Source organism: Drosophila nasuta, chromosome 3 (assembly GCF_023558535.2).
Source record: "Drosophila nasuta strain 15112-1781.00 chromosome 3, ASM2355853v1, whole genome shotgun sequence".
Taxonomy (NCBI): domain Eukaryota; kingdom Metazoa; phylum Arthropoda; class Insecta; order Diptera; family Drosophilidae; genus Drosophila; species Drosophila nasuta.
Genome location: NC_083457.1, coordinates 17,539,856 through 17,554,150, shown reverse-complemented (window position 1 = coordinate 17,554,150; position 14,295 = coordinate 17,539,856). Strand labels below are relative to the sequence as shown.

The following is a 14,295-nucleotide window of genomic DNA, read 5'->3' as shown; positions in this document are numbered from 1 at the left end:
GTTTGTGTTTATGTTCTTAGTGTATATGCCTGAATATTAATAGATTTGTGAGTCAGTGCGTAAAAGTATCAATATACGATGAATGAACTTCGGTTACAGGGTAATTTGCAGTCGAGCACTGCCACTTGGCGCACTTGTTTTAATTGTTTGTTAAATAAAAATACATCGATCATGGGGAGACTGACATGCTTTATTAATACACGCACACACACATGTAATTAACTTTCGCATGAAGGGGAAAATTTCGAAAATATTCCATACGCCATGTGTTACACAATTTCTGACAGCCACCTAATGGTACTCAAGAAGTGAAAAATTAAATAGCTACCTACACACATACATTCATACATATGAACATATGAAATGATGTAGGTGTTTACATACATTCCAAATATGTGTTTACGTACATACATATATTTTGAAGCATTAATGTTTAGACATACACACAAATGTGTGCATTATTAATGATCTATTTATACTAAGTACATGTATATGCATATTGCACATGTGGATATGATTGTGAGTGTTTGCACATAAATATAAATTGTTATAATAATAAGAGTATTGCTCATAAATATGTACAGCGGGCGAAGGTATATTTATGTCTATATATGTAAGCAGCTACAGTGGCTCACAACCATATATGCACCTTTGCCTGGTATCCATTTAGACCGACTTATCAATATCAGTTGGGGAGGAGTCTTTAAGGGGGGGAATTCGGGTTTAAAGTAATTGTAGCATTGTTGTAAACGATTGTTGTTGTTGGTGGTATTCAGCGCCGAGGCGAAATATTCGATTATACTCATCAGTTTATTGCTGTGTTTCTTACGCAAAATGTATTTTCTTGTTGTGCCGTGTGCATCCACAAATATAGACTACCAGTGTACAGAATCTTTCCAGTTCAGTCGGCAGCATCTTTGACAGACAGGAACTTCGTTACAAGTCTACCTACGGTATGTATACTATAGCCAAAACTAAGCTATATACTATCTACATATATACATATATGTATATTTATTATTATTGTTGTTGCTTCGACTCTTTGCAGACATCACAAAATGCCTTTCGTTCCCGTAGAGACTCCCAAGTGCCCAGCGTGCGGCAAGTCGGTATACGCTGCCGAGGAGCGCGTTGCTGGTGGTTACAAATTCCATAAGACTTGCTTCAAGTGCAGTAAGTATTTCCTTCCCCTCCTCCCGCGTCACAAGATTCATGGAAGCAAACCGGACTCTTACCAATATTATCTTGTTCCTTAGGTATGTGCAACAAGGCTCTGGACTCGACAAACTGCACTGAGCACGAGAAGGAACTGTTCTGCAAAAACTGCCACGGACGCAAGTACGGTCCTAAGGGATACGGCTTTGGCGGTGGTGCTGGTTGCCTGTCGATGGACTCGGGGGCACATTTAAATAGAGAGTAAGCATTCTGTAAATCCGGAAAAGTATTCGAATGTGCGCTACCCGATATATACTTTATATATATATATCACAATATCTGTACACTACGATATGCATAGAATAAACTTCAAATTGATATAGGATTACAACAGAACGCACGTGATTTCGCTCTTGAGCTTAGTCCATACTATCAAAGATTCCAATCCAATTTAGAGAAAGAGGGAGTATGTAAATACTTAAGCAAAAAGTTATAAACAAAGAGAGAGAGCAGCCAATTTTGTGTATATCGGGTACAAGCAGCCAATATATTTCCAAAGCTATAAATCACAATTCATACTAATTTGAATTTATTTCTGTGCACTTTCAGATAGAGCGGTTCCTGACCAATTTTGTTAAAGTCAACAACCAATCGTCTTGACCCTATGTGTTATATTTATCCAGATATATATAAATTCTACGGTAAAAATTATTTTTGTATTCATTTTCATCACTGACTGTAACCTAATAAAAGGAATTTTAAAATAGAACTTAATATTTAAAATATACATTCATAGTGTTTTTAATTTGAATAGCTGAAAAATAGACAAGTAGTCAAAAAATCACGTATACGACTATATTACAATTCTGTCGCTATACATTTGTTGCAGGAGGTGTGTCAAACCTCATCAAGTACTCTATGTATGTGTATATACAAGCATATATATATATAAATGCATATATATATTCGATTTTCTTGATTCAAGGTGGTGAAGGAAAATCAACATGCTAGTCTGTTTGTTTGACGTTCTATCGTGTTCTCAGTTTTGTAGCTATTCTGAAATAAATATTGGTATAGGTTCTGCTTGTTCTTATACGGCATATAATTTTCGGATGAAAAGCTTTTTTGGATGTATACATATAGCCCGCGTCGTAGCAACAATCTGCAAGCGTATTCCATATTCGATATTATTCCTATAAACTTTTTCGATGATGACCTAAGTGAATGAAAATATGTAGCAATAAGTATTGCAAATTATTCATCTTATTTTTAAAATATAAAATTGTAAATAATTCTTATTTAATAGATATTATAATTCCTAATAAATAATTTACAATATTGAGTGTTTACAAAAAAAACCTATATAATAAAAATAAATAGTTGAGTATTTTGCACCTTTATTCAATAATAATTATAAATAAATTTAATGATAGTTTTTATGCAAACAAAGTATGGTAGCCTACTGAGTTTTAGAGAGTTTGTTAAAATAGAGTTCAATAGGCAATTGAGGCATATCGGTAGTTGGAGCGAATCTTTTATGTGTTTCGGCTAAACGCTTTCTGAATGTCGGCATGGATCCTCTGAGGTGTCTACCATTAGCATTCGATATGGTCATAATGGCAGATTCCGCAGACAAAGGCGGAGATTCACTAGAAGTTGAAGTACTCATCATTCTTGGAGCTGGGGTATTTCTCACAGTTTTTGGGGTATTCCCTAACTGGCGCTTGGGTTGAAATTGAATAAGATGTTGTATCTGTCACATTTACAGTTTGTATTTTATCTTTATCTATATCTTTAAGATTTACTTTTAAAGTGGGTCGTAATATTTTTGAATAAGTTGACTTGGCATTCGTCAGATTATAGTTATTCAATCTGGTTAAATTGGCGTCAACTTTTCTTTGCCTCGAATAGTTTTTAGTTCGTCTGGATTTTCGAAGAGCAGCTTTTGTTGTAGAAGATACTGGAGGAGCTGTCGTCGTTGAGTATTTCTTTAATGAGATGGGTGAGAATTTCTTGTGATTTTGAGCAATTTTCAACTTCGATGTTAGCAAGCCGATGAATGTTGTGGATGTGAGGGTTTTTAAACTACTTAAACTATTACTTTGATTATCGATGTCTTTCATATTTTTTTACTGGATTCTTTTCTTTTGTTTTCTCAATCTTTTTGTCTTCAATCTCATTCAATATGGGACTCAAAGTTGTCAATATTTCATCTTTCAAACAATCTTTACATAGTTCTTTGCTTGAGTTCGCGACGGTTTCAATTTCTGGTATTAGGGTTGAATTTTTATGGTTGGTTACAATATTCAATACGTTCTCAACCATAGTTTGGCTTAATGACATTGGCTTAAAAGGTTTTATGTCCATTTTGGTTTCATTTTTTATGATATTCATTGTAACTGGCATCCATGATGTTGTGGTTATCTCTGAATCCCTGACTAATTCTTGGGGTTTTTCTTCTATGGGTTTCTCCTCTGGCTCAATGCCAAAAATATTAAAGATGTCGATTAACGGACTTTCAGCGGATTTACTTCTTTGTGTAGTTAAGGGAGGCGGTGTAACCTCGGGAATTATTTGCTTCTCTTCGGGCTTGTAATAGAGCAGGTTCTCAGAAGAACTGGGAATGACAACATCATCAAGGGTAAAGTAGGTATGGGATACATAAGGTACAATTGGAAGTGGAGTGATTGGGGGAATGTTATACGGCACGGAAGTAATCTGCACTGGTCGCAGATGTTGTGCCACTGTTATTCCACTGTGCTGAGCCGCCATTGTAATATTCTTCTCTACGCAACTTTTGTTATCCTCATAAGTGGGCTCATCATATGGGTTGCTGGGCTGAAATCTTGGTGAATTCTTTGGTAATGCCGTCGTTGGTAAGCTGACCGAATTCATATATGACTTCAATGCACTTGCAGATATTGAGGCATCATAGGCATTGCGATAAGTGTTCCTTAAATGTAATGCAATTTAATAGTTATTTTAAAAGAAAGATGTTATTTTATACTAAACAAACTTACCTCACTGGATTCGTAAAGGTTGAGGTAATTTTAATCGGAATATTTTGATATCGTTGCTTCATCTGAAAGCTAGCCATTCGTTGTTTCCTAGGAGTTAAGATCGGTTGTCCCATCGAATACCAGTAAAGCTTTCGCAGCTTATTTGGTTGACTATGACCTAGAGGATTGTAAACATAGAAAGCCTTTGGATCAACATGAAAAGAGATAAAAAAAGTAATAAGTATATTAAAAGTCAATTTCACATTTTCATAATATAAGTTTTATGGTTTTATTCTAAATTTTAGGAAATCACAAAGACTATAATTATTTTGTATATACCAAAACTAGCTTTAAAAGACTAAAGCTTTATAATTAAGCTTGGTTTTCGAGTTCTGTCGGTTTGTGGTGTTTGAAACAAACTTGATCTGCGTGTGAACATAACAAATGGACAGACGGATACGGTTAGATCGTCTTGGCTGTTGACGCTGATCAGGAATATATTTACTTTATAGGGTCGGAGATGCCTCCTTATGCCTGTTACATACATTTCCTGCCGGCACAAAGTTATGTATAATACCCTTCTACCGTATGGGTAGGGGGTATAAAAGTTGGCATATACTGTAATGATCCATTCATGTATATTGCAAAATGTATTTGAAACAAAATTTTTAACTTATTTTAGAATTAAATTATTGCCTTTTTGGATTAAAAGATACTAACTTATAACACTTGACAAATGTAATTATATGCATCTTGAAATAATAATAATAATAATAATAATAATAATAATAATAATAATAATAATAATAATAATAATAATAATAATAATAATAATAATAATAATAATAATAATAATAATAATAATAATAATAATAATAATAATAATAATAATAATAATAATAATAATAATAATAATAATAATAATAATAATAATAATAATAATAATAATAATAATAATAATAATAATAATAATAATAATAATAATAAAACAATTAAAATAAAGACTCACTTATGATATTTTCTCGAAAAAGGTTTTACCCCATAACTGATGCAAATTCTTCTTGAAAAGGATTAACTCACAAATATAGGATAATTAGGAAATTATAATTTAAAAATTTTTAAAAAGAGTACAAAGAATTTTTAGCCATAATCATAATAGGATCCTCATTAAAGTGCACAATGCATGTACACTATGTTTGATGGCATTCAATGTATAGGCATCCAATAATATAGTAAACCGCAACCCACATGCTGAAGAAAGCTTTTTGTGCTCTTAGAAATAATTATTTAATAAAATTATTTATTAGCTTTAATTAGCTAAAAACAGATTAAGGATAGGTGATGTTTCATATTTTTCTAGTTAAATGAAAAAATTTGCATTTGTAGTCCCTATTGAGCAAATGCATACTTTTTTTTAGGATTACCGTACTTACCCCCGATTGTGGTCGAACATTGTCTGCCAATATAATTGCTGCATATGCAACAATTATTATACCTGAAATTGAACGAACCAAATTGATTGCCCGAATAAATTCAAATATTTTTCATTTCACAACGTAAAAAATAATTTATCAATTTTAAATTCAAATTGATTATTGTAATACATTTTTGTACATGAAAATAATGTTTGTAGCACATTTAGAGAAGTCCTTTTTATTTATTAAGACTCGCTTAAATTTGGTATTAAGATTCGACAGTTCATAAAATCAGTTTCATAGAATTTTATATTCTTAGCATATTATTATTGCACGTGTTCTTTTAAGATCAAACTTTTTTGAAAAACTATAATGTCACATTAATTAAAGTTTTAATTTTTACCAAAAGCAATATATATAATATTGATGGTCCAAAGATGTTGCCCGAACATGATGGTAAACTTCACTGCCAGCGATTAAATATTAATATACACATGAGGTAGGCAGACTACAATATTTAGTTTTCTATCTGCAACAAACAAATGACGACTTATAAATACCCTCAAATTATCTTGAAGACTCTCAACACATAAGAAAATTATTTCGCTTACTATTTATTCGACTGGTTATTATAACAATTACTCAGAAAACTTGGATATTAAAACTTAAACAGAACATGATAACATATTTCAGATTATATTCAGATTATTATAAATGAGAGATGTAAAATAATAAAAATAATAATGGAAATTTTATAAGTAAGCTGCGAGGTATCAAAACATCGCATATTAATCTCTGCAGCATCAAATTGCTCGAATTAACATTGTCGGATCTCTGAAGCAGAACACTACATGCATGAACAACTTTCACATCACGTTTTGCTCTTGTATTTTTTCGTTGTAATATTGTGAGTTAAAGAAAAACTTACTTTCTTTGAAAATGAAATACAGACGGTTTCTATTATTGGATGAGTACATTGGCATATGGGTAACACATTATAGAGACAAAAGTAGCCATCCTTACTATTAGATCTGCCAATGCATCCATTAACCATAACAATGCCCCACGAAGCTTTTAGTTCCTTATGTTCTTCTCCAAGAACTGATCATTGCGATTAGTATTCTCCCTTATATGTATTAACAAACATTACACCATCAAACTGCAATAATACAAATTTCACTTTTTATATATATATATTTCTATATATATATATATATATTATGTATATAGATATATATACCTAATTTTATTTATTATTAATAAACTTTATCTGTTTGGAATGACAAACTAATCTTATTTTGTATTTAGTGCTACATTTCAAGATAATTTTCATCTAGTCTAATAAATAAATTAGTCAAAAGTGAATTCAAGAAATACATAGTGGGTGTTGTGTTTGTTATTTGATTACAATTTGTTTATTGTGAGGACCATTCATTGATTGGGTATGTTGTATTTCCCATATATTGCTGCTGACGAATCGATTCATTGCTCGTCTGATGATTACCAACGGCATTCCATGGTTGTCTCGGAAACACATTGGAGTTAATATATGCTGCAGAGCTACCACTATAACCAGGCGATGAATGGAAGTTGGAATGATAGGGAGAGAAATTGAAATGACCGTAGGGCGTGTAATTGTTGAGATGATAATTTGCGGGCGTTGTCGGCGTGCTCTTATTGTCGTAATAATTAGTATAATATTGGGGAGGAAATGGATGCTGCACATTTTTGCCAGCAAAATAGGAATTCTCAGTAAATTCATTATTGGGTAGATTAGTTGATGGAGTTGTTTGTGCATGTGATGTATTCGGCTGAACGTTAATGGAACTATTATAGGATTCGGTAATGGGCAACTGCGCTTCATGCTTATAAAGCTGTTGTTGCTTTTGATATTCTACATTTTCCGGCATCGGTTGTTGCAATATTGTTGCTGCATTACTTTCGACGCTTTGATTATGGTTATTAGTCTGTGATATTTGTGGTTTTGGTTGCTGCAAATCGCTGATGCTTCCAGTGCTCGTGAAAGAAGTTGTATCTGTGGCCTCGCGTTGTGGGCACTCTTTAGTAGCGGCCACGCCATTTGAGGTTTGTTCGGTAGATTTATCCGTCGTTTTTTCTGAAAAGTACATGTAAATTCATTTAAAATTTATTACAATTTTATTTTATTTTTGTTTGTTTGTTATACGCGCCACTTATTTTATAATTTAATGTTGTATATAACAAACAAAAAATGTATCACTAGCTCCTATTCTTGATGGAGACAAGCAACCATACACATCTATCTCTGTGCAATAAGATCTACAAACTAAATAAGGTAAAGGTAAAAGTGACAACGCTTTGATCTCAAAAATAACAAATTACGATTTAGAAGCTAGTATGTTTACAGTAGGAACACAAAGAAAGAACTATACAAATTTTGATTGAATCAGGTAAACTACAAATTCTAAAAATAAATTATTAATAACAGCTGTTGATTTAAGATTCGGGAATTATCTGAAGTTCTAATACTGATTACTGATTGTCACGACTATTTTTAAGTTTTTAAGTGTTATTACTTGTCTTACCTGGCTCTGATGACTTGGGCTTGGGCGTATCTGCATCACAATCAGATGTTATGTCAATCACGTCATCTTTGCTACTCTTATCATCGGTGCGCTTGGAAGTTGTCCGAATTGCAATAATTTTGCCACTATCCAATTGCATGTAGATGCCTTTTGTTGATTTTAACACCATAACCCTTTGTCCCGCTTTGAGTATTATGTTTGATTTCTCCGATGAATTTGTTGGAATGACAACATCTAATTAAAAATAAATGTGTAAGCGATTATTGTAAATAAATTATATTAGAATATGTATAGAGAGTATAGTATATATAGTCTTTTAGTAATAGGAGAGGTATTAAAGTTAAATTTCAATGTCTAGTAAATTACACAATCAAATTTCTCTTAACTGATTCAATAAAAGTTTAATATAACTCGATAGTCTCTCCATTACCTTAACCTCTTAAGCTAGTTAAAACTTTAAAGCAGTAAATCGAAATATATATCAATTCTTACCAAGTGGCAATGTCATTTCCTGAGCGGTCATGCCTTGCCTTTGCCACACTTCAGCAGGAATCCATCGTGTCGAGCGACCTCCAGTCACAGTACTGTTTGTTTTCTTTGTCTGAATTGGTTTTATCTATATAAAATGATATTTAATAATATAATAAATAGAAATTTGCTACGCCTTACCGATGCGACGGGTCGAGTAACAACAGTGCCATCGTTGTTCACAATTTTATATTGCATTTTCCCTGAAGTATACGTGAGTTTTTGATTCACGGATGCTTTCTTTTCAAGCTCATAACTTCGATGTGCCTGTCTTTTCTCAGCTTGCGACAACTGTCTGTCCTTCTGATCAACCAGTAAACTTTCATGAAGGAAGGGATCTTTTGTTATATAGTTCTTATGCAATTCAATAATGGTATTAATTATGGGATCCAAATGCGTGGTTGTCGGAACTGAGGGATCGTCTTTTATCTTCGCTGTCGTTGGAGTTGAAGTTGGTGTTGAAGTTTCAGTTGCCGATGCAGATGTAGATGCAGTTTCAGTTTCAGTTGCAGGGGCAGACGCAGATGTAGTTGCTGATTCAGTTGTAGTAGCGGATTCAGTTGTAGTTGCTGATTCAGTTGGAGTTGCCGATCCAGTTTGAGCTGTTGACGCAGTTGCCTTGGCCTCATCAGATTTATCAACTTCACCCTCCGCACGCTCATCATCTGAGCTGTAATCGTGGCATAAATTTGTGATATCTTTCATTGATAAATGTGCCTCGGGATTGCACTCATCAACAATTCTATCCGACATTCCTTGCTTTTTGATTTGTCGATCATAAATCTTCTTTTCCAGGCATTTATCCATGACAATTCTGTACACATAACATGGTTTTGTTTGACCATAACTGCAACGCAAATATATTAGGACTGATTCCAAAAATATAATGTTATTAACTTTACATACCGATAGATTCTATATACAGCTTGTGTGTCGTGGCAAGGATTCCAGCTGGCATCAAATATGATAACTCGGTTTGCGCCAGTCAAGTTGATACCCAAAGAACCCGCTCTGGTAGATATTAAGAAGAGCTTAATATTACGATTCGCGTTGAACTCATTTACAAGTCTCTCTCTTTCCTGTGAGGAGGTCGAGCCATCGAGTCCTTTGAAAAAATGTTTAATTATTTGTGATTATTAAAAAATAATTAAATACTTACGGAAATAGGAAAAATTGCGGATCCAAAACTCTGTGCTACCTGGCACATAACTTGATTTTAGGAAACCTTCGATCAGATTCAATGTTAGCAGACTTTGACTAAATAACAATATACGATCGCCCATAAATATGCTCTCCTTCATAATGCAAAAAAATATCTCCATTTTAGGTGAATTGGATATTTGGTCGGGCACGTAGTTCTTCATAATGTCAAGAGCCCAGGAACATGAGAACTCGTCATTTCTTTTTGGTTTGACGACTTTCTTTATTGCGTCATTGTTAATACTGTTAAGGCTCTTTGTAGAATTATCGCCAGCATTTAATGCGTGTTGTTGATTTACGGGAATAGGCAACGTATTTCTTTCCACAGTTTTGATTTCATTCGTATCCAAATCAACAATTTGCGATGAGCCAGTGATAGTTTCAAAATCTTTTGTCATATTCGTATCTGTTGGCTTTATAACCTCCACATAGCTCGGCTTCGACAGCATTGTAGAATCCAACCAATAATTGCCTTTGCCTTCTGCATTGTAGTTACTATAGTTGTTGAGTTGATCCTCCTTTTGCGCGCAGTAGCTATGAGATAAATATAAAATATATATTATTCCCGATACGATTGCATATATGTAGTGTTCTATTTACAATATGAAACATCTTCGATCATCTAAACGATCGACTATATATAATTTAGAATTTAAGATCTATTTCGCGATTCTTCTATATTCGTTTCTTTAAAAACTTATTTTAAAATAAATATTTGAAAATCTAATATTATTTATATACAAATGAGTTTACCTTTTATCTGCGTAGTTTTTATTTAATTCAGAGTTAGCAGAGTTATTAAAGCCAACGTTAGTTGTCGGTTGATTTGGAGGTCCATTCAAATTAGGTTTGAGTTCAGTGCTCTGAGAGATTATTGGTGCAGCAACATTACTCGCTCCTGGCTCAACGCTTGAATTTGCAGAGGCCTTGGCAGATTCTTCATCAATTTCTAAATCTAAATCAGTCTCACATTTTTTTAGAAAGTTGTACAAAACATCGGGATGATTCCAAATCTTACAACAGACTGCAAAAGCTTTCAATGGATTGGGAAATGCCTTCTTACGCACCACATCCGTCATGAAGGTATCGTAAAGCTTGCGTTGAAAAGGCGTCATTCGCACGAGGATAACATACTCCAACTTTTGTGGTAAAGTTGTTTGGAGTACAGTATGTGAACGTCGTTGCACAAAACCCAAAAGCAAAGAATGCAGAACATGCGCTCTATATCTCATTAGCTTGATATCATCGGGAGTCGAGTCGACACATTGACCATTCTGTATTGGCCTCTCAAACATGTTGCAGAACTCAGTACGAGTACCAAGATAGTTAGGACGCACAAAGTCCACCATGCACCAGTACTCCAATAAATTATTTTGTAGTGGATATCCGGTGAGAACAATGCGACGACGAGTTCGTATTTGTTTCAATGCAAGTGAGATGCCAGCATGCGAGTTCTTGATGCGATGTCCTTCATCGCAAATTACCAAATCCGGACCGGGCTTTACCAATGCTTCAAATGCCATATTCATTAGATCCTTGCTCGTATCATGTGCATCATGGTGCAGATTTTTCCCCTTCTTCTTGCGCGTCGTTACCAACTTCAGGGCGAGTAAGCGAAACAATTCGTAGCCTATCAATAGAACTCCACCATTGTGCACCCAATTCAGAATTACCTTTGCTCGAGCAGTCAGATTTTTTTTGCTGATCGTTCAGCACAAAAATATCGAAATTACGTGGACGAATGTTGTGATCTTCTGAGTGGCGTGGTATCCACATATTGAACTCGCTTAGCCAATTTTGTAGAGTATTAATTGGCATCACGCAGAGCACGGTCTTGGCCGAAGTGTGTCTTAAAAATATATCACAGAAGGAAACAACTTGCAAGGTTTTGCCCAGCCCCATGGAATGAGCGAGTATGCAACCGAAGCCGCTGGATTTTTGAAATCTTCTTGTCGATTCAATGATGTTGTCGTATAAAAAAACGCACGCCGCCAATTTGATGGGGTTTGATAACTTTAGCAATCTGAGGAGCCAAGTATAACGTTTCTTCACCCTCGGGGTGTGCAATATTCACAACAACTCGGCCATACTCATCGGGTATATTATACATATCCTTGACATGCAAACCACTGTTCGTAGCATCGTCACTTTCATTGTAATCCTCCTCCTCTTCCTCCTCCGACAACAATATGCAATCATCATCAGAACTATCATCAATTGTAACTACTTCATTTGTTGGTTCGTTGCTAGTGTCTTTATCTAAAACATCATCCATGCTGCAACTTAAACTACTGCTCGTTTCATCACATGTCACTGATGCCAATTCATCATCCGGCAAGACAATAGGATTATCTACGGGACTCTTAACTTCATCGGAGTCTTCAAAGTTTAAAATGCGAAAGAAGTTCTGTTGCACGGCCTGTTTGCGAATTTCTCGCATCGATTTCTGTTGATCGGCAACTCGAGCTAATCGTTCCGATTCTTCGCGTTGAGCTGCCAGCGTTGTCGTATCCAAATTGTTCTCGTTCATCACATCTCGTATATTTTTCCTTAGGTGATTATTTTTCTTCTCCTCAGCTGCTGTTGCAGCTGACAACATGTTCTTCTTGTTGCTTGCATTCTCATCCTTATTTTGTGTATTTTTTCGTTTTTGACCATGGGCAGAAGGAGGCACAAGTGATGGATTGTTGGTCGTTGCATCCGGCAAACTTTCGTTGGGTGCGTATGGATTTAAGATAGAGGGCATCATGTTTCCTATATTAGTCGTGGCAGTAGTTCTTCCTCCAATATCTAAGGCGTGGTGATTCGCCATCAACTCGGAACGATTTGCCAGCATTTCCGCATGATTCGCTAACGCATGATTGGCAAGCAACTCTGCGTGATTGACAAGCCTTCCCTGTTGATTTGCAATCATTTCTGCGTGATTGGCAATTCTCTCCTGATGATTCGCTAATAATTCTGAATGGTTGGCAATCCTCTCCTGATTGGCAATCAACTCTGCGTGACTGACAGTTCTTTCCTGATGTCTGGCTAACATTTCCGGATGATTCATAATCCTCTCCTGATTAGCAATTAATTCTGCATGATTGACAACTCTCTCGGGATGATTGACCATCAACTCTGAATGACTGGCCATCCTCTCTTGAAGATTAGCTGACAACTCTGGATGATTATTTGACATCTCCGGAAGGCTAGGCATCAAATGTGGATGATTGGCAATCATCTCGGCATGACTGGTCATCAAATTACGATGGCTTAACATATTATTTGGCGTTTGATAACCAAAAACATTTGTACGAGGATCCGGCTTAGGTATACCATCATTTTCAATCATGTTTGTATCCTGAACACGGCCCTGATTTCCATCTTCCATTTTAAAACTTTGCATTTACCTACAAATACAAAAGGCACATTATTAGATATGTTAAGATTTTTAGGAAAAATGTCCATATGATAAAACAAATTTCATCCATATAAATTTATTAAAACTTTAAATTTAAATATATTTTACAAATCGGCACAATTTGTTCAATCTGAGAAGGATCAATGTGTAAATTTAGAAATCGTTTAGTAAATAAAAAATGGCAGACATGTACAACATTTCACATTTCCCAGTCAGAGTATTCAATCGTCGGATTATAAAAAACTGTTTAAGTCTTTCTTAGGAATCATTAATTATGCTAATAAATCACAGCTCATAGGGAGGTAGATCCTAGTAGTTGTATTATTTTGATTGCAGAGTAATTTTAGACATAAGTAAATATTTAAAAAGTCAAGTCATGGAGTAAATGATTGTTTATTTTAAATTAAGTACTTACCAAATGTCTTATTTATAGAATGTTCCTTACGTCGTATTTATATGATTTCTTTTGTAATGGATATATAGCATTTTATTCCAAGAGAATCGGTGTTCGTTACACATGTTACACACATAAACAAAACACAATTATTGCCGGCGACTCAGAATTGAGATCAAGTTTTTAGTTTTCATTATATGTATGTACATATGGAGGTATGAAGACATGTAAGTCTGTATAATCATATGCTTCGTGCATAGTTAACATAGTATATCAATTGTTTTCTTCATATTGTTTACATTCACAGGTAACTACAACAGTTCTATGAAAACCATGACAGCTCAATTGCAATAATTTCTTAATTGTTTTCAATGTTCAAACAAATTTCGCTTTTCTCATGATAAAAATATGTATATCTACTGTATTCTATTTAATAACATACATACATATTTTCATGCATTGTGTGTATATCGATATATCGCTTAACACGAGTCTGGTATAATACCGTAATTATAATAAGGAATGTAGATAAGCACGATTTTTCTGATTCAGATATTATATTCTTAAATTTAATTTAATTGTAGAGGTGATTGAATAATTAGATAACTAAAGCAGTATATTTTTATTTGGAAAATAA

General features: G+C 34.3%; 3 protein-coding genes across 4 annotated transcripts; 1 reads left to right on the top strand and 2 right to left on the bottom strand.

Annotated features, from left to right (window-relative positions):
* The first annotated feature begins 859 nt into the window (after positions 1-859).
* Positions 860-1,942, top strand: LOC132789612 (muscle LIM protein 1). Of its 2 annotated transcripts, XM_060797715.1 has the most exons (4): positions 861-953; positions 1,049-1,173; positions 1,257-1,416; positions 1,765-1,942. In XM_060797715.1, exons 2-4 carry the CDS (start codon positions 1,059-1,061, stop codon positions 1,766-1,768), a joined length of 279 nt encoding a protein of 92 aa, XP_060653698.1. In that variant the 5' UTR covers positions 861-953; positions 1,049-1,058; the 3' UTR covers positions 1,769-1,942. The 2 variants fall into 2 exon arrangements, with proteins under 2 accessions (XP_060653699.1, XP_060653698.1); XM_060797716.1 differs by lacking the exon at positions 1,765-1,942 and having other exon boundaries at positions 860-953; positions 1,257-1,420.
* Positions 1,943-2,540: 598 nt separating this feature from the next.
* On the bottom strand, positions 2,541-6,722 carry LOC132789519 (uncharacterized). The gene is made up of 4 exons (XM_060797579.1): positions 5,973-6,722; positions 5,588-5,649; positions 4,176-4,357; positions 2,541-4,108 (listed from the first exon to the last, which is right to left on the bottom strand). Exons 1-4 carry the CDS (start codon positions 6,019-6,021, stop codon positions 3,262-3,264), a joined length of 1,140 nt encoding a protein of 379 aa, XP_060653562.1. The 5' UTR covers positions 6,022-6,722; the 3' UTR covers positions 2,541-3,261.
* Positions 6,723-6,823: 101 nt separating this feature from the next.
* On the bottom strand, positions 6,824-14,093 carry LOC132789518 (helicase ARIP4). Its single transcript, XM_060797578.1, is given in 10 exon segments — positions 6,824-7,685; positions 8,134-8,367; positions 8,626-8,749; positions 8,803-9,508; positions 9,568-9,766; positions 9,821-10,395; positions 10,615-11,558; positions 11,560-11,841; positions 11,843-13,253; positions 13,680-14,093. Coding segments are annotated over 9 exon segments (5,172 nt in total). The 5' UTR covers positions 13,250-13,253; positions 13,680-14,093; the 3' UTR covers positions 6,824-6,984.
* Positions 14,094-14,295: the final 202 nt, after the last annotated feature.